At 43.9% G+C, this 23,655-nt stretch overlaps 1 protein-coding gene across 2 annotated transcripts in view; it reads left to right on the top strand.

The window, feature by feature from the left end:
- ARB2A (ARB2 cotranscriptional regulator A) overlaps positions 1-23,655 on the top strand; it is a 1,549,567-nt gene that overhangs the window by 166,387 nt on the left and 1,359,525 nt on the right. For both annotated transcript variants that reach the window (XM_086960917.1, XM_086960918.1), the window contains exons 4-5: positions 5,110-5,211; positions 10,322-10,422. In XM_086960917.1, coding sequence (XP_086817043.1) covers positions 5,110-5,211; positions 10,322-10,422 — 203 coding nt within the window. The remainder of the gene's footprint in view (positions 1-5,109; positions 5,212-10,321; positions 10,423-23,655) is intronic.

The following is a 23,655-nucleotide window of genomic DNA, read 5'->3' as shown; positions in this document are numbered from 1 at the left end:
CCAATTAGCTAACAAGGCTTTACATGGTAGACCTCATGCACCCTCCACTAGAGGGAAAGCTTCTACTATGGCTCTCCTTCGTAATGTTCCAATCTCTGAAATTTGCAAGGCAGCTACATGGCGTTTGGTGCATACCTTTACCCGCCATTCTTGCCTAGATTTAGATACACAGGCCGATGCCCAAGTGGGACAGGCCTCTTTGAGAAATTTATTTGCATGATTGTATGTAAGATGTGAAGTTTATTCATGTCTATATGAATACTTGTTTGCTCGTCCGCGAGACTTTACGTATGAGCTTGCTAATCTATTAATAGATTATGACTATTGATGAGTATCCCCTGGATGAGAAGGATTAGTTACTTACCTGTAATCCTAGTTCTCATCCAGGGGTATACTCATCAAAGTCATAAGCTCCCGCCCACCTCCCCGGCCGAGCATGATTATAAGATTATGAAAAGTTTTTTCTCTATGGATTTACTCAGGTGTCATGCAGCTCCAAAAAGAACTGTCCCAGCTGCCACCTGTGGTGCATCATGGGAGCAGGGTGTCGCCTTCAGGTCTTAAAGGCACGGTACCCCTACAAAATGCCTTAAAGGTAAGGTGTCAGTCTTTCTTTGTTTCTTTATACTCTACTGCAGCCTACTGGCAAATACCTGCAATTACCGGTTTTCCTATGGCAATAAAGCATTGTTGTATGCGAATGTTTACTGCTCTCTTTCTTCCTTAGGGTTTGGGAGAGTACTTATATTTATATGTATTTTCTATATGCTCCGGGATCCCGCACATAGGCGGGGATTGTTCATAGATTATGACTTTGATGAGTATACCCCTGGATGAGAACTTGGATTACAGGTAAGTAACTAAGCCCTCCCTCCACTTGGCCACGGAGAGCTTGCGGCTGAGGTTTGCAAACTTGGGTATTGTAGTAATGACAGCGGACACTCGCAGTGAGCAAGAACAGATGTTTATTTGAATCCAAGCTGTTTCTATAGAGCAACGAGCGAGCGTCATGCAGTGACACCAGCCAGAACCAACGGACGCTCAAGGAACCTTGAGGAATGAACATTCCAAATGGAGCACAAAGGACGGATGCAGCCAAGTCCAAAAAGGTAAATATCACATCACTACACACACCCCTCCCTTCACCCTAGAAGAGAAAGAAAGAAAGAAAGAAACAAGGGGAATGGGATGAGAGGCAGAGAAGGGTGAGAAACAGGTAATCAGGTAAGTACATAGTCAGCCAAATAGCTGGGAGGTCTGCGCTCACGGAATGGCTGAGAGGACTCTCCCCTAAAGGATGATGCTGTGGAAGGTGCAGAGGTCCTCTGCGTAGCATAGGGCGCAGTACTTGTGCTGGGTCCCCGAGCATCATCACTCCCTCCGCTCCCTCCGTTAGTGTCACCTCCCACATCACTCAAAAGCCAAATCTCGTTAGGTTGTGTTTCAGATTTTTTCTTTGTTGTCCCGTCTGCTTTAAGAGTAGTGTCTCCACCTTTGCGGTACAAAGCAACCTTACGCTTGTTCCATTTGTTGCCATTCTCAACAACAAAATAGTTATGAAAAACTTGCTATACCTTGAATGGCCCCCAAAATTTTGCCAGTCCACGTACGGTCCTGCCATGTCTGATTTTAACTAAGTCACCCACACGGATACCTGAAGTGTGATCGTTGCGGCCTTTTTCTCGCTCCACGGGTGGAATGGGTGACATAAGCCAAGCAGGTAAGAGCTTGGTTCCCACCCCCTCATTTTCTCAAAAGGGGAGACCCCAGTTACGCTGTGCACTATCGTCCTGTGCGCCCACACCATTTCATTCACCAAACCACACATATCCTTAAGATTCTGAACAGCCATGGAAAGGGTACCCTTGACCAGGCGATTGGCCCGCTCAACCATACCATTAGCCTGTGGGTTGTACAGACTAGTGTGGTGATGTGTGATACCGCACTTGTCCAGGAAATTTCTCATTTCTTTAGAAACAAGTTGAGTCCCATTATTCGTGACAAGGACACGAGGACTTCCTTCCTCCTGTCTTAAGTTTCTCTATTGTGCTTTGGGTTGTAATCACAGACATGAACTGCACTATGAACCATTTTGAGTGTACGTTCATCATTACCAAAGCATTTTTCAAGTGCTCCTCTACACCCCGCATAGGAGCAATAAAGTCCAGACAAACCGTATCCCAAGCAGAACCTGGATCTTCAATATGGCCATCATTGGCCTGGAACCAGTCTTAAGCCTCTTTTCGCTCTGCACACACACCTCGCATTTAACAACCCACTCATTGATCTTTTCATCCATACCGGGCCACCAGACGTTTTCTCTGACCTGTTTCTTGTATGACCTTCATGGCCCAACGCAATGATTTTCCTCCTGATGGCACAGGGAGGGATACATTTATCGCCCCTCATAAGCACCTTGGACTTGCTCATACTGAGTTCATCAAGAAGTTTGACATAAGGTCTCTCACTAGGCCCAACAGCACTTTCTCTTCTTGTTCCGAAGACCAACATGCGCTCCACCTCCTTAAGAACGACTCTTGCTCCATTCCTGAGTTCCATTCCTCTGCAGTCACTGCGCCACCCACGCTACTTGCCACATCACATAAGGACGCTACAGCCCCGTCTAGCTCCCAATCTTTCTTCTCACTCTCACGTTTAGTTTTGCAAAGGGACAATCTTGACAAGCAGTCCGCTTGTGCATTGCGCCATCCAGGTATGTGTGTCACCTAGGGCCTGTATTCCTGCAATCGGGATGCCAATCTTGCTAATCTTGCCAAACCCTTTCCGGCACCCCCAGGGTTCAGGACCTTGACGAAAGTCTTGTGGTCAGTACGGATGCAAAATTCAATACCCCACAAGAAGGTTCTGAAGTGTTCCACTGCCCAAGCTGCAGTGAGCGCTTCCCGCTCTATTACCAAACATTTGCATTTGCTTTCTGTCAAGGTCTGTTAAGCAAATGCAACTGTTCTCTCTTGCCCCTTGAAGTTTTGAGACAGGACAGCCCCTAACCCGCAGGCACTTGCGTCAACTGTGAGGTAAGTAGTGAGTTTAGTGTTAAAGGGAGACAAAACACAAGCTCCAGAAATCTCCTTTATGAGCTCAAATGCGGTCTGCTGTTCGTTACCCCATGTAAAATAACACCCCTTCCTCAACAAGGTTCTTAATGCCTCAGTTATGGTTGCAAAAGAATGTACAAATTTAGCATAATATTCATTTAGGCCCAAGAAGGACCTCAGTTTGTCCTTATCACTGGGCACAGGAGCATTGCGTATAAACTCAATCAGCTCAATTTTAGGTCTGACCCATTACCAGATATGGTATGACCCAGATACTGTATCTCCTCCACAAGAAACTTAAGTTTCTCTTTCCTTAGAGTAAGACCAGCATCCTTCAATCGACCTAGTACATCTCTAAGACATTTGTTGTGTTCATCAATGGACTCCCCAAGCACAAGGATGTCATCTTGGAAATGTTTTACCTTTGGTACGCCCTTCAACACTTCTGACATTATGCGTTGAAAGACGCTGGCTGCAGAAGACAACCCAAAAGGTAGTCTCCTGAATCTAAAAGTGCCCTCAATAGTAATATTAACGATGTGAGGTTTTTGCTCTCTTCATCTAGTTTGATCTGGTGGTAAGCACTTTTCAAGTCAAGATTTGAAAAGTACTTACGCCACCAAGTAACAACAACAATTCGTTAATATTGGGGAGGGGAAAGGTGTTGGTTACAATATGCTGGTTTAGACTGCGCAAGTCCACACACAGTCACAACTTCCCATCACTCTACTTACTGATGAACACTGAAGAGACCCACTCAGGGACCTCCACAGGTTCAATTACATCATCATGCTGCATTTGGATTAACATTTCTTTCACCTCGTCCTGCACCACCTGCGGCACTCTTCTGAGTGTGTGCTTGACAGGGATGGTGCCTTTCTTCAAAACAATTTTGTGCGTGTAACCTTCGAGTTCGCAGAGCTCCTTAGTGAAAACATAATCCATTTCTCTCAAAATCTCGTCGGTAGACATGTCATTCAAGCTGAGGACCTGCCCTTCAGATTGCGGGTCTATGATTATGTGCAAGTCAAATTGGTGTCCCCACCCTAGTATGGGCGGTCCATCTTCTGCCACATAAACTTTGCCAACAGTACATCAAGACTTAAAGATAATGGGTGCTTTGAAGAAACCAAGAACGTCAATCCTCTTTCCCTGATAACCTCTAGGATCAATGTCCTTCGCTTCTAGTTCAACCTCAGGCCACTCTTTTTCCCACATCCACTTGGGCACAATGGTGTAAAATGACCCACAGTCCACCATTAGTTCCACCTGTTTGCTCTTAATGATAAACTCAGCTTTAGGGCGCTTTCTGTGTGTTACCAGGTATGACCATCAAAACACGCTCATCTTCCTCCCCATCTGAACTTGATCCTTCGGCAACCGCCACTCTTGAACGGCCAGTGGTGTTACACATCCTGGCATAGTGTCCCCTAAGTCTGCACTTCCTCGTAATTTTAACTCACCCACTGACCAACCTTCCTAGGCCCACACACCTTCATGCACAACTGCGCGTTCCACAAAAGATCTCTGTTAAAGAGCCTTCTCGCGGGGCCCGTGGGGGACTGCATCACCACCCCCACGATGAGCAATGCCCAATACTCGCAAGGGTGTGTTGAGGGCACTATCTCATAAAGGAGGGATTCCCCCTTCATAATTCCTAGACCCAACCTACCGTGAGTCTGACCACTCAACACTTTTACCAATTACTAACCATAATTTAGTTGCTACCTATCTGAGACTTGAGAAACAGTTACCCCTTAGTGTATACATGAGGTATGGTAGTCCCAGACCCCCTCATGTAGGGGTCAACTTGAGAATTTGTAGGCCCACCCTGCTGCACTTACCTGCCTAGATTAGTGCCACCAGCAATCAAACTTTATTTTAAAAAATATATATATATTTTAAAATGCTTATGAGTCTTAGAAATATTACTGAGCAAAGTGGTATCAATATTGTGTGGTTTAAAGTTTGACAAGTTACTCTTCCTTTTTATGATTTGTTTTCTTTTATGGCTTAATTTCATACTAATGTTTCTGATCTTTTTTTCTGTTAGATTTATTATCTCGGATAGACCTGGATGAACTGATGAAAAAAGATGAGCCCCCGCTAGACTTTCCTGATACTCTTGAAGGATTTGAATATGCTTTTAATGAAAGTAAGTGTTACATCAATTACAGGATTTAAAGAACATAATCAAATAATCAGATTTATTTCTTGTTACATTTTTATCATATGAGCTTTTTTACCCAAACTGCCTATTGTTCCGATTGAAACAGTCAGAAAATTCTGTCTGTAAATTCTCACCACACCTAAACTACACTATTCCCTGAAACCTAAAAGCCCTTGCTACCCCAAAAATCCCTCATATTTGAATAATAAAATCACTCGCTACCCCTAACTCGCCCATTCCTGAACCTTAAACACCTTTTTCTACCCCTCAACCCCATCCATCCCATACCCCTTTAAAACACCTCAGCTCACCCAAACTACTCCCATCGCTAAAACCCCCTTACCGCCATTGAACATAAGCCATCCATGATCCATGAGAAATCCTCATCACCCTAAACTACTCCTCTCTGAACCCTAAAAACCTATTTCTACATCTAAACTCCACATACCCCTGAATCTTTAAAACCCCTTACCACCCTAAACTCTGCCCATCCATGAACCCTGAAACCCCTCATCACCCTTACACTCCACCCATCCCTGAAACCTTAAAACACTCTACACACCTAAGCAGCATTCCTTTGTGAAACCTAAAAAGTCCTCAACACCCCTGCACTCCACCGTTCTCTGACCCCAAAAACCTCTTTCCAAGTCCGAGCTCCAAATAGTCCTGACCAGCTAAAACCCTCTTATCACCCTAAACATTACCCACCCTAGAACCCATAGAATTTTAGATTGTTTGTATTTCCTTAAAATGTTCTATCCTAAAATTGGTTTTCCAGGATTTGGTTTGCTCCAATGTGGTTTCCCAGCCATAGTTTTCCATTAATTCACGCCGATCAGACATTATCACCTAGTTAACACCTTGCAATTAAGAATTGCACCGCAGGGTATTTTCTCATTCTTTTTCTGATACTTAAAGCGTTGTAGCATGATTATTTTTGCCTCCCATGTTAGTGTTGAGATTAACTCCCGTTATGTAATGAATGGTCAAGCACTAGTTCTCTGCCCTTAGAATATTCATCTAGTCTTCTACGAAAAAGGCTTTACATTGAGCAAGTGGAAGGGCCACATCAAAAGAAGAGAGTTCAGTATATAGTCAAACACAGCTCTAATGCATGCTTTTGTTTGGATTGCTAAGACTTCACAGAACGAATTGCGTGACTACTTGCTAGCGATTCCTGAGACTGCTGTTCACATGTTTATCTCATGAGAGCAGTATGATTTTGCATGAAGCAAAGTTCAGCTACGGGGCTGTAGTTGAGCTTCTGGCTTTAGTTCTGACAGTGTGCTAATGATGGCGAATTGATTCTCATTTGCCTTTTAAAACGTGTTAATTTTTTTTATCAGCAGGCTCGAATCTACAAATGTTATGAGGGGCATGAGCTGTTTCTATCTCCAAACATTACTTAAACTACATTTCACTGGGCTACCCCATGTGTGCTCGTGACAGGCATTTTAATTTGCATTCTTAAACCCTGGCTTCCAGTAACAATAAACCTAGGACAAGGAAAACCCAAGATATTTTTAAATTTTTATTTTTATTAAGGGTGTTTTAAAAAGCACGAACATGACCCAAGGGCATCAGAGTGCTGTGCATATGATTGATGAACATAAACCAAAAGTTAAAAACTCAAGTAAGATATGGCATGTTGTAACACAGTTAATGTTGAATGTCCACTATTCATTGGCGCAGTTATAGATTCTCCGGGATGTTTTTCTGAGTTTGCTCTGGATCCTTTCCATTCTAGGTACCTGGGGGGGCAATGTTTGTTTGGGGATCTCCTGGTAAGAATGTGCTTCTGCCCTGTACTGATATTACTGTCATTGTGGGGCCCACTGAGTCCGAGCGATCGGTTAATCGAGATTTCATGATAGGAATATATTCATTAGAATCTTTTTCACCTCTTTTTTGAAAATGTGGGTCGATGGGTTTGAGCGCACCTTGGGTGGTAGGGAGTTCCAAATCCTGGTGCTGATCCAGAGAAGAGCGTGTATAGGGATTTTTGTTTTCTTAATCTAGGTGATTCAAGCCTGAGAGCGTTAGCGCTTTGGGGGGTGGCTGCTTCCTGAAATTCGAATCTTTTCTGCCAGGTACCTTGGTTCATTAAAATGTAAGGCTTTGTGTGTGAGGCAAGCAATTTTCAGTTGAGTTCTGGCCTCAAGAGGGAGCCAGTCAATAGACCTAAGTGATGGGGTAATGTGGTCAAAGCGTCTACTGATTTGTTCCAGTCTCGCTGCTGCGTTGAGGGTCGCTTTGAGTGGGGCTGTTCTCGCCTTGAGGAGACTTGAAAGGGTTGCAGATCTGTATTTTAATCTCGAGACCCATTGCAAAGCACCCGCTGGATGGGAGTATTTATAAACCTAAAAAACATTAATGTGTTATCTTATAGAGAGGATACTATACTCATTTGAAAAGAACCTCTTAATCCCAAGGAGCGTTCAACAGCCAGCCAATCAATTCAGATGAAAGGTTACCTACATTTTCAGCGTTGCCAAAGTCAGGCTGCACATAAGACCTATGCAAAAATGCTTAAAAGTCTAAGTCAAGTATGTGGGAGCTAGGAAAATAGGTTTATATTGGCAAGTGGCAACATAAGTCATTCCTCTAGCTTATAATCGAAAAAAACTATCTTTCCAACAGAAGCTCCTATTGCATATCATAGTAACGCATTTCAGAACCTTTCTGATCCAAGAGCTCGGTCCTAAATGAATTGTTCTATCATATTGTGATATTGCAAATGAGCCTGTTCTTCCTTACTCAGACATTTCAAGTAGGTCTGTCACATATAGAGAGACTGCCTCTAAATGGAAAGCCTATATAACTTAAACAAGCGCAAGGGACACAAGGTTGAAAAAGTTTAAACAGTCTGTATTGACCAATCAACAAAACTCACAATAGCAGCAGCCCACCCTTTAGGGATGCAGAACCAGCAAATGGGCGAACTAAGCAGGAGGAGCATGTCGCAGATCACAAATATGTCCTCAACGATTATGCCTCCATCAACTCTTAGATTTTGGAGTTATCCTGAATTGATTTTGGAGTTATCCTCGTTAGGCTCTCACAGTCTTGGCTGTACACTGAAATAATTTTTTGTTGTTGCCGTTTTATATAGCGCAAACCCCACCCGAAAGTATTGGAGCGCTTTACACGAGCACCAGTTACATTACATAAGGACACGTTCCTTTTTAGTAGGGACGGGGAGATTAAGTGATTTGCCCAGAACACAGGATGTTGCGCGGACGCCGAGACTCGAGTCTGATGGTAGAGGTGTAGCGCAGCGTCCAGGGTGCCAGGGTGCCTTACTCCGGACCATGGGGTTCAGGGTCCGCTACCCACGACAGGTTAGCCCAGTGAGACTCTGGGCAATAGCTCGCTCAATCTTCCCGTGGGCCTCCAGAGCCAGGGCACCTCTCCGGAGGTAGCTGTGTGCTTTACAAAATCGTGGTATTTCATTTCCCCGGTTCAAAAGGCGGCAGCTCTGGCCCTTACGCCACCTCAGTGCTACCAGGAGCAGCTCCTCTACTGTGGGGAAAGCCAGCGGGCTGTTATTAAGTCTGTTAGAAGCTCCGTCTGGGAGAGCGTGTGAGAGCCACGGAGGAGGCTGAGGTGGATCTGTGATCCTATGAGAGAGCGACAAAAGTGGCTGAGGTGGATTTAAGTGGTATCCGTGAATAGAGCTAGAGACCTCACTGCTAAAGTCCCGGCGCATTCACATAAAAGAAAACACCACTGTAAGAGGTGCCCTCAGCAGGGAAGCCTACCACTGAATGGGCATACCCTGTCCCTATACAAGCTGCAGGCACTGCGGGAAGCGCTTTAATTTCCGAAACACTCAGGTCAGCACATTCTTATGTGGTGCGAGTCTGGCTTCAAAAATTCCCTCCAGCTCCTAGAGGCAGCCCGGCTAACAACACTCGCTATATTCCTGCTATCTCATATCTTTTATTATGGGGTCTATGCTAATGCCTGGAGATACCGTACCATTTACTTAAGCAGCGTGTCGCTTTCTGATGTTATGCTACTTGTAATACCATGAGTGAACTCTTATAGCAACTTATTACAGCTGAACTCTGAATCACAAATAAATGCCGGCCTCCGTAGCTCGCACAGGCTGCTAAAAGTGGACCCCTGGGAACAATAAGGCATGTAGATCACACATATAAAAGAAAGAGGAGAAGGAAACAGAGAGATAGTTAAATGTCTACACATATAGGCATCAGGACATCAATTGAAGTCATATATATCAAATGTATTACCCAATCAGTAACATGTTACTAACATAACATAATAACAGTTGGCTTATACCCTGCCAAACCAGATTTGACCTATCTTGTCAGAAATTTGCGAAAGATTAAGCTATTGACATTGTAAATGACAATGCCATTTATTTATCTGTTTTCAAAACCAACACTTAAATAAACAATTTGTCATTTACAATGCCAATAGCTCTAACTTTGTCAAAGGCTAAACCGTTGCATTGTAAATGCTTGTTTAGGAAATGGGATAGTGCTAATGTGTAATGCTATGTGGATTTCACTGATTTGTCTAATGAAATGTTACATGGGTAAATGCCATGCTAAAACTGTGTTTTTGGTAATTATATATGCAAAAATTGGGTACAAGAACCCCTTTATACTGCAGGTGAGCCAGATTTTTTGGGAACTATTTCTGATGACTTTCCGGTTCTGGTAGATACTCTACCTTTTATTAAGAGGATTATTATTGATGATTTTCCTAATAGCTAGATATTTTGTCTGTTTCTCTTATGCTTTCGCTGTTCATTTGACACTTTAAAATAATTATAATTTTGACTATGTATTGTGTGCTTGAGCCTACATGGCCTGTATTGCATTGCTCTGTACTGCTTTAAGTATAAGTTTTTGTAATAAAACCCTTTAACTTTTTCCCCAGTATAGAACTCCGTTATTGAGAGGTCCAAGTTATTATTCACTACTTTGCTAAACTAATATTGGGTTTATTTGATCTAGCGAGGATCTGAATTTTGGGTTGTCTTAAATTTTGGGGTTCCACTTCCACAGAGGGATTGCCTGACTCGCCATCAGGATAACTTTGTACATTGTTTCTTATTTTGTAGAGGGGCAACTGAGGCATATCACAACTGGGGAGCCGTTTGTTTTTAACTTCCGGGAAGACTTGCACAGGTGGAATCAAAAACGCTATGAAGCTCTCGGAGAGGTACGGATTTCTTATTTTGAACCTTTTGTAACTGAGGAGATGTTGAGGAAGAAGTACTCCATGTTGTTTCAAAATTGTAGAACTCTTTATTGTACAGTTTGGGAATTCGTTCCTCATTTAACAGAATGCTGTTATTTTCAATAAAACGTCCTCATTCGCCCGCTTTTTTTCACCGAATACATTAAGTCGCTGGGTAATATGAAATGTACTGCATTGAAGAGAATATTGTAATCTGCGTGTTTTTATTGATCTCAGCTCGCGTGCTATGCTATTGTATAAGCTGTTACACACTTGTCAAATAAAAAAAATAGGCATATAAAATTTGAATAGAAACCCAGGAATAGCACACCAGATGCTTTTAACATATATCGCATGTCTGTTTAATAATTTCAAGTGTTATACCATGTTACACCAGTGAGCCACACAAGTAGTGTGGCTCACTGGTTAGAGGCGGCAGACCCGAGAGCAGAGGACGGCCCGGGACCAGGGTTCGATTCCCGGCGCGGCAGGTTTCTGGACCAGGGTCAGCTGACTCGATAATTCTCTCGCCTCGGTGCCCACTCTGATCAGCGATCACACTCGGCAACTCTGGGCATTAGCTTGCCTCATCTTCACTAACGGCCCCACCAGACCGCCGGGGATGCCTGGTCTCACCCTGGAGATACCCATTAAGGGACCATCTCTCAGGGAAGCCAGGAAGGGTTTCGCAGCGGTCGAAGCGCCTTGGGACCCTCCGGGTAAGTAGTGCGCTATATAAATGCCTATACATTACATTACATTACATGTTGCGAATGCTGTGTTGAGTCACTTCACGTTACATCACCTAACATGGCAGCCACTTTGAGCTTATGTAACCTTTGTTTCTGTATTTCAAGATAGTCCTAGTGTCACATGTTGCATTAGAGAACGCGGCAGCCATCTTTAACAGTAAAGAGACTTTCAAGATCTTTCAAGATGTTCAGTCACTGATATTGGCGTTGCCAATAGCGGCACATTTCACAAGCATTGGCACATTTCACAAGCATTCGGCACTAGTAGCCTTCAGTATGGAGCGTGGCTGAGGAGAGAGAGAGAGGAGTGGGAAAAAGAGGACACTAACAGCACAGGAAAGTGCTGTGGGACAACTTCCAGGGCATCACAAAGCCTTCAGTCACTGCCTGTCATACGGCACATGAGAAAAGCTAATCCCTGGACTCATCCATGCAGAGACCCTCACACCTAAGGAGTAGGAGAGACGATGAAGTCGGAGAATCTACAATGAGAGCATGCATGCAGTAGTCTGAAGAAGGATAAGAAGTGAGGGTTTCCACTGAGATGGTTCAGCGATCTAGAAAGTATGCACTCTAAACATACGCAGAGGCAAGAGCAGGGCATGCTGTCTGGTGGAGTACTGAAACAAGAAAAAAGAAAGTAAATAGTTCCGTGACATCAGCATCGAAAGGGTGCAACTCTACCAATCAAAAGTTAGGGTAAAGAAATGTTACAGGGACTGGATAAACTTTAGAGATACGGAGGAAAGTCATCAATTAAAGAGAAGGTAACTGTGGCAATAAAGCATTCCAGTCATGAGCAAGGGACGGAGCTAAATGTAGCACCTGCAAATGTGTTTATACCCAGCCCCCTCACCAGGGTGAGTGCAGCAAGTGATTCTGACTGTCTCCATGAGGATTTGAGGGTGAGGTGTAATATAAACACACCTACAAGAAAATCTGTGTTTCCTCTGAGCTATTTGGCAGACTATATAAAGGATGATTCCTCAGTACATCCACGTTTCAGAGGTGCCCTTTGGTCAGCAGCATTTCTGGAGGCAATTCCTGTATTCCATATGGCCTGTCCAGCCTTGTTGGCAATTATTTCAATTCTGTGGCTCTTTTGTGATGGGGAACACATTCTGTAATCAAAGGGAAAGGATGGGCTGATAGCAGGCTATAGCTAATATTGCTGTTATCTGGCAATCATAAACTCCAAGTAAAGACAAATTTTCTAACTATTTTAACAGAAAGTTTGAATTTCATTAATGACACAGAGGCGAGGATTAGGCTAATTCTTTCTTTGAATATTTCGATAGTAGCTATGTCAAAACACATCAAACAACAAACCTCATTTCCCATAAACCCAGGGACAATGAAGATTAAAGAAGGTAAGTCCAGTGACCAATCAGCAACTAGTGAGTGCCGTCATCCGCCTGTGTCCCTCGTCTCTTACCCTCTTTTTTACTTCAACAGATGCCAACCATGGAATATTCTAATCCTGTTTACAAGACTACTTAACTGCAGTGATCTAGAGGGCAACTCCTCCCTGTGATGCCCAAGGCCCCAACATATTCAATACCCTCCTGCACAAGATCATACACAAAATGGTGGCCAACTTCGCCGACAGCTGTTTACGGGAGAGATACTTATTTCTGGGCCACGAGATGAACAGATTCAGGACATTATTACCATCCCAGAGGACCAAATACTTTGGTTCCGGAGGAAGAGAGAAACAAGTGCCTTTGAGCAATTTTTAACCAGGATATGTTCCCCATCAGGTAGGCCTTCGACTATCGCATGTCCTGCAATAATTGTGGTCCTAAAGTTATTGACCAATCTATATGCCATTCCGTCCAAAGCCAACAATGCCAGGAAGTTAAAGATAAGGACAACATCAGTCCCATGGCATCCAGGTTCCGTAGCTGACACCAGCCCACACAGTGAGACCAATCTAATTGGTGAGGTTTGACTGTATCATCTGCCCATGCCAGCGAAAGGAGGTCTGCTGCGCTTCTTGAAAGTCCCGGGACTTGCCATGCAGATCTGTAATCCTCACTCCATGAGTTGGATGGTGCCCTTCATCACCAGGGGATATGGATTTCCCTGAGGATCGCTGAGAGAGATGGATATAAGGGTGGATGGATTGGGAAATCCCAAGAAAGTTCCATGTGAACTGGAAACCAGTTTTACGAGTTTAACATCGGGATCACCACTACCAGATCTGCCCTTTGCCCGAGGACTTGTTTTGCCAATCTGATTATCATGGCAAGGGTGGGGTGGGGGGGGGGGGGGGGGTGTGACAGGCCTATCCCTGCTCCCTCGACCTATCCTGCAGGAAGGTGTATGTTGCCACCGCTCCTGGGTCTGGCCTTCAACTGAAGTAGCGGGGAAGCAGGTGATTGGATCTGGATGTGAATAGGTTCACCATAAAGGGGCACCATCTGTTGGCAAGGGCTTGAAACAAGGACAGGAGAAGACGCCACGGGCTCGTGTCCCGGAGGTGCTGCGACTCCCAATCCGTGACTTGGTTTTCTGTCCCCGGGAGATGTTCCACCGTCACTGACACCTTGTTTGAGGCAGTATTTCCAAAAGCGCTTGACCAGATCGGAGAGGGCCTGGGACCGAGTACCTCCTATGTGGTTGATTTAACCGACTGCTACCACATTGTCCATTTTCAAAATAGCACTGCACTTGATCTCTGGTGCAGCATTTCTCTGCAAACAAACCAGCCGCCATTTCTAGGCAATTGATATGTAGGGACTGTTCGGCCACCTATGGTGAGCTCTCCAAACCGAGCGCCATAACCTAAACTGCTGACATCGAACTCTATCACCAGGTCCAGTTGTGAGCCAAAAATGGCACACCTGTTCCAGACTTCTATAAGGCAAAGCCACCAGTGGAGTTCCTCCTTGGCTTCCTCAGAAAGTGGAACGTATTGGGAGTAGGTAAGACCTGGTCACAGATGACACGCCTTCAGCCTCTGAAGGGGTCGAAAGTGAATAGGGCCTGTGAAAAGGGCCTAAATGGAGGGCGACAAGAAGCCTACTGCCTGTGTGATCTGACAAAGGGAAGTCTGAGGCTTGGATAATGTCCTTCGCACTTCGTGGCACATTTTGGCCATCTTCCAGTAAGGAAGACCAGGAGTCACCTCCACTGAATTGAAAACAAATCCTAAAAAAGTAAGGGTGCGAGACGGGATGAGAGCTGATTTCTCCTGATTGATAAGGAATCTCAGGGACTAGAAGAGATTAACCACCATCTCCAGGTGTGCTGACAGTGCATGAGGATATTTTGGTCTGTGAGGAGCATGTCATCCAGGTACACTATCATGTGAATCCCAGAAGCCCTCAAGTGATTGACCACTGGCTTGAGCACTTTGGCAGAACACCAAGGGGCCAAGGAAAGGCAGAGAGGTGAACTTGAAAGTCTAGGCTTGCCACTGAAATTAGAGGTAACTCTGGTGCATCTGGATAGTTGGGTAAGCATTGTTTGAGTAAGCATCCTTGAGGTAGAGCCTGACCATCCAGTTGCTGGGTCTTAGAAGATCCCATAGAATATGGATACCCTCCATTTTGAAGCGGCGGGAGATCAGCCACTCATTGAATTCCTGGAGATCGATCATCAGCTGTTGATCCTGTCCGGCTTCTCTACCAGAAACAGATTGTTAAAAAACCCAAAGGGATGGGGGTTGGACAGGCGAATTGCCTCTTTGGCAAGGAGTTCCTGAATCTCCACCTGAACAAGTGTAGTCTCCTTTTTGGAGAAGTAGAAGGCGAGAGGGGGAACAGGCTGGAAAGGTGAACCATAGAATTCTGTGTGAAACCCTTGAACTGTTTGGAGCACCCAAAATATCGAGCATGAGCACCCGCCAAGTGTCTACAAATTGTGCCAGCCGACCCCGCTGCCTCAAATTCTTGATAAAAATGATGGTTAGACTCACCATGTGTGTTGGAGGAGGGGCCTCCCCCTTGGGATCTGCTACTGGAGCCTCTGTCCCGTGCACTTCAACTAGGTGGGTAGAACCCGCCGAAGGAGGAGTCCTGTCATTTTCCTCGTTGAGAGTTTTGGCTCCTGTAGGAGGCGGGAAAGTAGAACTGGCAGCCGAGCCCCCCCTTACCGTGACCGGCCGCTGTGAAAACGCGCTCATTGAAGTTACGCTTGATAGATGATTGGGCCTTATCAAGTGAGTTCATGGTTGAAAGACATTTTCCTAATTCTTTGATGAATGAATCACCAAAGAGTCCACCCTGTGCCACCTGGCCGGCCTCAGAAGTGGACAGGTTCCCCCAGTTTGGGTTCTATCTTTATCACGTGTTGTAGAGATTGCGCAGTTGGCATTGCCGAGGAAAATGATGGCCTGTTGCACCCAACTGGAGAGCACTTCTGGGGAGATGAGTGCTCCTGACGCCTTGGCGTCTTCAGACACATCTAATATCTTTGTCAGCAGTCCCGTAATGTCCAAGAGCTTTTCTTGGCACGACCTCCAAGAGCGGTCTATACCCTCTTTGGGTCCCTGATGTATTTGACCAAAAAGGTGGCCATCCGTTCTTCGATCTTGAGTGTGACAGCTACTTTACTGTCTAGGGCATGGCAGAGGCATTTCACCAGAACACTGTTTTATACCTCCTTGTTGAGAGGTTTGCATAGCCTTCCATACAAGTGACTACTTTGTCCCCTAGACACCAGTCGGAGAAGCGGGGGTGCATGAGTTCCACTGGGTCTAACATGTCTGATTGCTCTCCGTGGGGATCTTCCTGGCAGGATCTGACCCCTGAGACTGGATGGAATGTGTTCTCCAGGACCGCTCATGCTCAGATTCGCTGTCTTATCCCATGTGGGATCCATCAGAGGCGGGGGAGGGAGGCACTATAGCCAAAGTTATTGGTTAGGGACATTCCCCCATCCCAAATGCTGTGTGATCATATTGCTTCCTTTTTAGAAGAAAAACTGCAGGCCATTCAATGTAGTTTCTCCACCATTGTGATCCCTTCTGATGAGGAGTTATTGGATAGACTCTCTAAAGCAGGGACTGCACTCTTGGTATCCCTTCAGGAGATGACCCTGCCGCAGTCACTACTAGCCATCTTCGCTTGTAAATCTAGCTCCCCTAATGACCCTTGTCCTCAACCATTTTTCATAAGGTAGTTGACATTGTCAACCCTCCTATTACTAAAAACCCCAACACCTCACTAGCAATGGCTGATATCCCTGCAGACTGAAAATTATCAGTCTTGAAACCTTTGCCAAAAAAAATCTAATGCAGCCCCTTCCACACTATCTAACCTCCTCCCCCATTTCACTTCTTCAAGCATAAAACAAAAGGCTTGAAAAACTTGTTAATGCCCAACTAATCTTTCTGGAAAATTCCAATGCTCTACACCCCCACCAATTCAGATTTCGCCCAAAACATTCCAATGAGTCAGCCTTGTTGGAAGTTTCGGACACCATAAAATTGATGCTAGATGCGGGAAACAATGCAGTGTTGAGTTTATTTGCTATCTCTGCCACGTTCAACACCATTTCACATGCCATACTCCTGCAGCGAATCAAGGATTGTGGCATTTCCCATAAAGCCCTAGCTTTGATCAAATCTTACCTAACCGGCCATAGACAGTCACACTTGGACCTTTTTCCTCTGCAGAAAGGTCAGTAATATCAGGTGTTCCGCAGGGCTCATCACTTAGCCCTACACTATTCAATATATACATGGTCTCCCCTAATTTCCCTGATAGCTTTCTTTGGTATAGCCACTACAACTTATGCGGATGATACACAGCTGATTCTTCCCCTGTACATAGTGTCCCTTGGGTCAGAACTAAAATTTAAAAACTCTCTCACCGAAATGATCCTGTGGATGCAATCAAATCATCTAAATTTCAACACAGATAAAACAGAGATCCTGTTATTCGGCGGTGCCAACTCTTTCTCTCCAACTAAATGGTAGCCAAACGCTGTGCCCCCACCCCCGTCATAGTAGAAGTGGCAAGAAACCTAGTAAAATTCAATACCTCTCTCTTTTTCCACCTTCAAGTTTTTGCAGTGCCAGGAATATGTTCTAACGTAATCAAATCTCTGAAAGTTTTTTTGACCTTCTCCCATTAGCCGCCAGGAATACAGTTGCTTTTGCTCTCGTCACTTCCAGATTCAGCATATGTAATAGCCTTTATGCAGGATCGTTGAAACTCATACTTCATAAATTCCATATTGTGCAACACGTGACAGCCAGACTTGTGCTAAAACTTTGCTGTTCTAAAAACTCAATTCTGGATACAATTCTTTAAAATCCTTCTACCGGTCTTCAGAGCAGCCCGTGCCTCTGGACCTAAATACCTGACTACCAGATCCACACATCACATAACCACAAGAAATCTGAGGTCCTCCCACGCAAATCTTCTCAAGACACCTCTTTACAGACTAAAAACCTGAGGCGGCAAATCCTTCTCAGTTCTAGGATCTAAGGCATGGAATCAGCTCCCTAGCGCTTTGCTTTTTACTGAACCAGAAGCCCTATCAGATCAGATGCTCTGTACCACTCTGTTATCTAGCCAGGGGCTATGGTTCCCTTCTCAGCTGAGTACTCTGATAAAAATATTTGCGCCATGATGCTTCATTGTGAGTGACTGCCGGACTTCAATTTAATCCAATCACCAACTGAGATTTTAGGAGGAAAAACATCAAAACATGCTCCTCTCTGTAAGATACCCAATTTCCGAGACAAAATGGGACCAGACGTGAGCCAGGAAGACGCCCCTCATAACAAAAAATGAAGACTTCAAGGTAACACTATGAGGAGTCGTGCAATAAGCCCACAACATGTCTTGAACAAGGTGTTTGGGAGCCAACCCATTGACTAAGGCAAGTTGTAAGGTACCTTTGACAAGTCTGTTTGCCCTTTCCACAATCCCATACCCCATGGGATTGTAGAGAGAAGTACACAAATGCCTCACACCACACTTCTCCAGAAAGCAATGCATCTGCCCAGAAATGAGTTGAGTCCCATTGTCAGAGTAAGTAAAACTTGCGTAATACCCTCACGCAAAAACAAAGTTTCCAACACACCAATCGTAGAATTAGTAGTAACATCCTTCAAAAAGTCAAGATGCAACCATCTTGAGTGCACATCCACGATCACAGCAGCAAACCGCATATCTAGAGACAACTCAGAGAGAGGGCCAATAAAATCAAGACAAATAGTATGCCATGGCTCACCAGGATCCTCAATGTGAACCATCAAACTCTAAGAACCAACTTTCAATCTCTTCTCTCCCTCCTTGCAGAGTGAGCAATCCGCCACCCAAACCCTAATCTGATTGTCCATAGCAGTCCATCAGAATTCTTGTTTAATTCGCCTGATAGTCATACCTTGGCCCAAATGACCCTCATGTGCGAGTTTAAAGATATGCAATCTGAGGGCAGCCAGGGGCACAAATCTCTCACCTCTCATAAAAACATCTTAACCACTCAGAGACAAGTCATCCAAAAGTTTCCAATAGGGCCTAACTGATGCTGACACCATACTCTCACGAGGTGAACCTTTCTTAATAAGAGCAATGACATCCTGCAAAACAGAATCATTGATCATGGTCTCCAACCACTGTGTTTTAGAAAAAGAGCTCAAACTGCATTCACAAACATCAAAAACAAAAGCAACAGCTTCTTCACTTTCCAGTTTGTTGACCACCTCCTTGTCAACCGTTTCCCAATCAAGTGACATATGCGACAAGCAATCAGCTTGTTGATTTCTCCAACCATTGATGAACTTCACATCATAGACATACTCATGTAACCTTGTAGCAAACCTAGCAAGACGAGCTGAACCCTTTCCAGCGCCTCCTGCCGACAGGATTTTCATTAGAGGCTTGTTATCGGTCCTTAACAAACCTAGATCCCCATAAGTATACCCTGAAAAACTCTACTCCCCAAGCTGCAGCAAGAGCTTCACGTTCTATTACCGAATAATTCCTTTCAGCTTGAGTCAGAGTTCTCGCTGCAAATGCAATTGTCCTCTCAGTGCTCCTCTGAAGTTGAGATAGTACCGGACCAATGCCAGTAAGATTAGCATCACCTGTAAGGAACGACTTACAAGAAGCACTGAAAGGCGCAAGAATACCAGCATTGCAAATTTGCACCTTAATTTTTGAGAAAGCATCAGACTGATCACTGGCCCAATCAAATTTACAACCTTTGCGAAGAAGTTTTCTTAAAGGTTCGGATAAATCAGCAAACCCACGCACAAATTTGGCATAATATTCAACAAGGCCCAGAAAAGACCTAAGCTGATCCTTATCCTTTGGAGGAGGAGCATTTCTTATGGCATCCAACTGATTCTTTTTGGGAGAGATGCCACCGCTAGAGATTGAATATCCCAAATAGTCAACTTGATTAGTGAGAAAGTGATATTTTTTTTGTTAAATGTGAGACCTTGATGCTCAAGCTTCCACAAAACTTGTCTAAGAGATGCATTATGTTCTTGAATAGTCTTTCCTGAAACCAATATATCGTCCTGAAAATAGACTACACCAGACAGTCCTTTGAGCATATTCAACATAATTGTTTGGAAGACACTTGCAGCCGAAGCTAGCCCAAAGGGCATGCGAGTGAACTGAAAAATGCCTTCCATTGTGATAAATGCTGTAAGAGACCTGGAGGCTGGATGCAACCTGAACTGGTGGTAAGCACTTCTCAAATCAATCTTGGAAAAATACCTACCACCCCCCAACAGACTGCAATAACTCATTCATGTTTGGAAGTGGAAACATGTCTGTAACTATGTCTCTATCTGAAGACCCAAGGTCAATGCAGAAACGGAGACTGCCATCTGACTTGAGTGTCAAAACTACCGGAGAAATCCAAGAGGATGCCTCCACTGGTTCAATGACTCCAGATTTCAATAAATCATCTAACAGATCTTTAAGACCCTGCCTCACAGACAGAGGAACTTTCCTAAGTTTGTGTTGTACCTGGCACGCATTGGGCTTGGGAATGATCTCACGCTGATACCCTTTGACACAACCGAGTCTATCCTCAAACACTCTCTGGGCATCTTGAAGAATATCATGAACTTGGATGTCATCTTCTACTACCATAATTTAATTAGGAGCTCTGAGATTGATGACAATATGCAGGTCATATTGGTGCATCCAACCAAGAATTGGGAGACCCCCTTTAGCAAAATAGATTTTCCCATGGGTGGTACTTGAGTCAAAAGTAATCTGACCAAATAATACCCCAATACATCTATAGATTGGCACTGATAGCCAACTGGATTGATATCCTTGTCCAACACGGAAACCCCTCCCAAGAAGTACGAAACAAAGACTCTGGAATAATTGTGAACATGGATCTGGAGTCCACCATCAATGTGATATCTTTACTACAAACATGGACTATAGCAGTGGTTCTATGTAATCTAGGAGACTCTTGAGTGACTCCCACTATAGTTTGATTGTACAGCTCCCCAACAACTAAGACCTTGTTTACTGTTGTTTTGTAATCATCATTCTGTTGTGTTACATTCACTTTGGACTTAAACCTATCAGACAAATCAGACTGCCACACATCCTGGCATAATGCCCCTTTCGCCCCCACACCGCCGGCACTTTTGATCAATCGCAAAACATTTTTTTAATCAGCAATATGGTATTGACTACCACAGCACAAACACTCTCTGGTCTTAAGTTTAGGCGTAACCCCAGGAGCATTGAGAGTTTTAACACTTTTCTTTTAGACGCAACATTAACATCAACATACTCATCTTTAATTTCAACATCTCCTACTTCTTGTGACAGTCTGTCCTTCTTTCTCAATTCTTTAATGCACTTTTAAGACTCTTTAATGACTTTAGCCATATCGATGGCATCTTTCAAGGAAGGTTCTGTTGCAGCCCACAACCTTTCTTGTATCTTTCTATCACGGCATTGAACGGTCAACTGATCACGGATCAGTTCTTCAGTAATGATCCCAAAGTGACTCTTGACTGACAGTTCACGTAACCTGGAGACAAAATCATCAATACTTTCTCCATCCAGTTGTGGCTGCATATAAAACTTGTATCTGACTAAGGCCAGATTATTTTCTTTTGAAAATCTTATTTCAAGTGTTTTAATAGCTTCCTTAAATACATCATCCATAGGTTATCCATTAGGTCTCATGGCCACAGGTAAATATTTAAACACACGTTGGCCACGAGTACCCAATGCACTCAATAACAAAGCTTTTTTCATGTCAGGAGCTAAATTATTACCATTAAAAGCTACAATATAATTATAAAGCATTTCAATCCAATCTTCCCAAATTATTGGTGGAGAACCTGGTTGGGAAAGAAACATTGGTGGCATAATAACATTTGAAGAATTGGCAAACATGTTTAAAATAAATAATCTCAAGCAATGACCATAACTTAAAATGCTATATAAATTGGAAAGACACAGTGCTAAACAGGAAGGTGTGCAGATCACCGTAGTTGCCTGCACTGGAAGATGCCTCAAACATGGGTAATGAGGATTAAAGAAAAAGTGAAGTATTGTGAGATGAACCAGCTGATGTAATAAGGAAAATAAGGTCAAAAACAGTACCATTCAGGAAAGTTGAAGGGAAACGAGTTCTGAAGAAGACGCGGAGCGTCGGATGCTTGAAGGAAAGTGAACTCGAAGAAAAACCAGGAGCGTCAAACTGAATGGAATAAAAAAAAAGAAGTTTCAGAAATTAAAGATGGTAGCACGTCACGCTGCGTTATGTACGTTGCGCAGAACGCGTATGTTCCAACGATGTGTTCCAGTGACATTGCTACAGCAGGAGAAGACGTTGCGTGCCTCCAACGGTCGTGCAAGGCTGATTTCACCAGGAAAAAACAAAAATACATCAAAATGAAGCGAAGAAGTCTGGGAAGACAGTGTCAGCGTCAAAAACACCCAGAAACTTCATCCACGCGAACAGGAACTGTGAAAGTCAGAAGAGAAGACTTATACGGTGGAAAATGGCACCAGGTTTTGCTCAAAGAATCCCAAGATCGTCGCCAAAATTGTTGAGACGCTTTTTGGAAGAAACGACCGGTAGACAGAGAGTAAAGATAAGATCTTTACTAAGAGCACACCCTGGCATCCGACCACCTCAACGACCCAGCTGGAACTGTCGATCGTGGAGTGCCGTCAGCCTCACATTCTACACCAGAACAAAGAACATGGGGAAAGAACTTAAAGGGCATGGGAGCTCCAACAAAGGTAAGAGATATAATATTATAATATAAGTTTAAGTATAATCACAACACTGTCTTTATAGCAAGCACTTCTAGATGATCTAATCATAAACAAGAATGTTGAACTGTCCGCTGGAGTGGTTCTTTTTGCCACTTTTGATAAAGTGGATCATAGTACCTTGATCCTCTGTTTAGTCGTGCCAGGCTAGACCCTCTTTTGGTTCTCTTGTTGGTTGTTGCCACTGGTTATCCTAGTTTTCATCCTGCTCATAGCAGTTTCCATTCCCGTGTGACAACCACAGAGCTTGTTGCTTCCTCTCTCTTGCTTTAATGTAAGCCTGCAACCGCTGGCAGCTATTAAAAACGTTTTTGTCTTTGCATCTCTTTTCTATGCTTGCACAATGCATTGGGGTGTATGAGTAGAACAGTAAAGCTGTTTTGATTATACAAAGTTTGCTAACGACCTTAATCATTGCTCTGCAAGTAACGGGTGCAGCAGATATTGTTGAGTTATGCTTGTCTAGAGTTATGTATTTCCTTTAAAGTGTGGGTTTAGGGTTTGATCTTTTTTTTACTTTGACCGCTACGCATGTTACCTCTATCATGGTGAAAAGTGCTTCTTACAGTAATGTATAAAAAAAGTCAATACAGTACATGCAAGAATAGTACTATATAGTAGAATACTTCAGAAGAAAACCCCACACATTTTCCACTTTGGTCACCGCTTAGGCAACACGAATCATGTATTTCTAGTGTACTGCCTAAACACACAATTAAGCAGTATCTAAACTGAGCATTGTTTTACTGTCCTGTAGCTCTTGCTTAATATGGTAAAGTAGACACTTGCGCCGTTGTGTCTAAAGAATAAGAAGAAGCACTCCCCATAATCCCATTCACTGTACTTTCTACAAGTCCATGACCTGCTGACGCTTTCATTGATCAAGTTCTCCCTCATACTTACATTATATTCTCATGTGTTCCTTCTCTTCATGGAGTTAGTTGGAATTTAGATTTATGGTCACCTTGTCTATTTGCTCTAAACTGACAAGTGGATCCCCCAGATAGGTTTTCACCTTTGGGAAGGCCATGCGTAGCTTGGCGAGCTTAGCCTATGTCCATGTTCAGTACCGAAAGTCTTGAAGACGTTGCATTAGTCAGTAAACCCTAAACACCTGGAACCTCCCTTTATTCTACAGCACCATGATACCTCTACAGGTATAAGGTACGTTTAAAACATATCTATAGCTTGATCAGGGCAGTGAGGAGCTGCTGAGAGCCAGTGATTAT

Source organism: Lissotriton vulgaris, chromosome 3_1 (genome assembly GCF_964263255.1).
Source record: "Lissotriton vulgaris chromosome 3_1, aLisVul1.2, whole genome shotgun sequence".
In the NCBI taxonomy this organism is placed as follows: domain Eukaryota; kingdom Metazoa; phylum Chordata; class Amphibia; order Caudata; family Salamandridae; genus Lissotriton; species Lissotriton vulgaris.
Note: the sequence above shows the minus strand (reverse complement) of the source record. Positions and strands in the feature narration are given on the sequence as shown.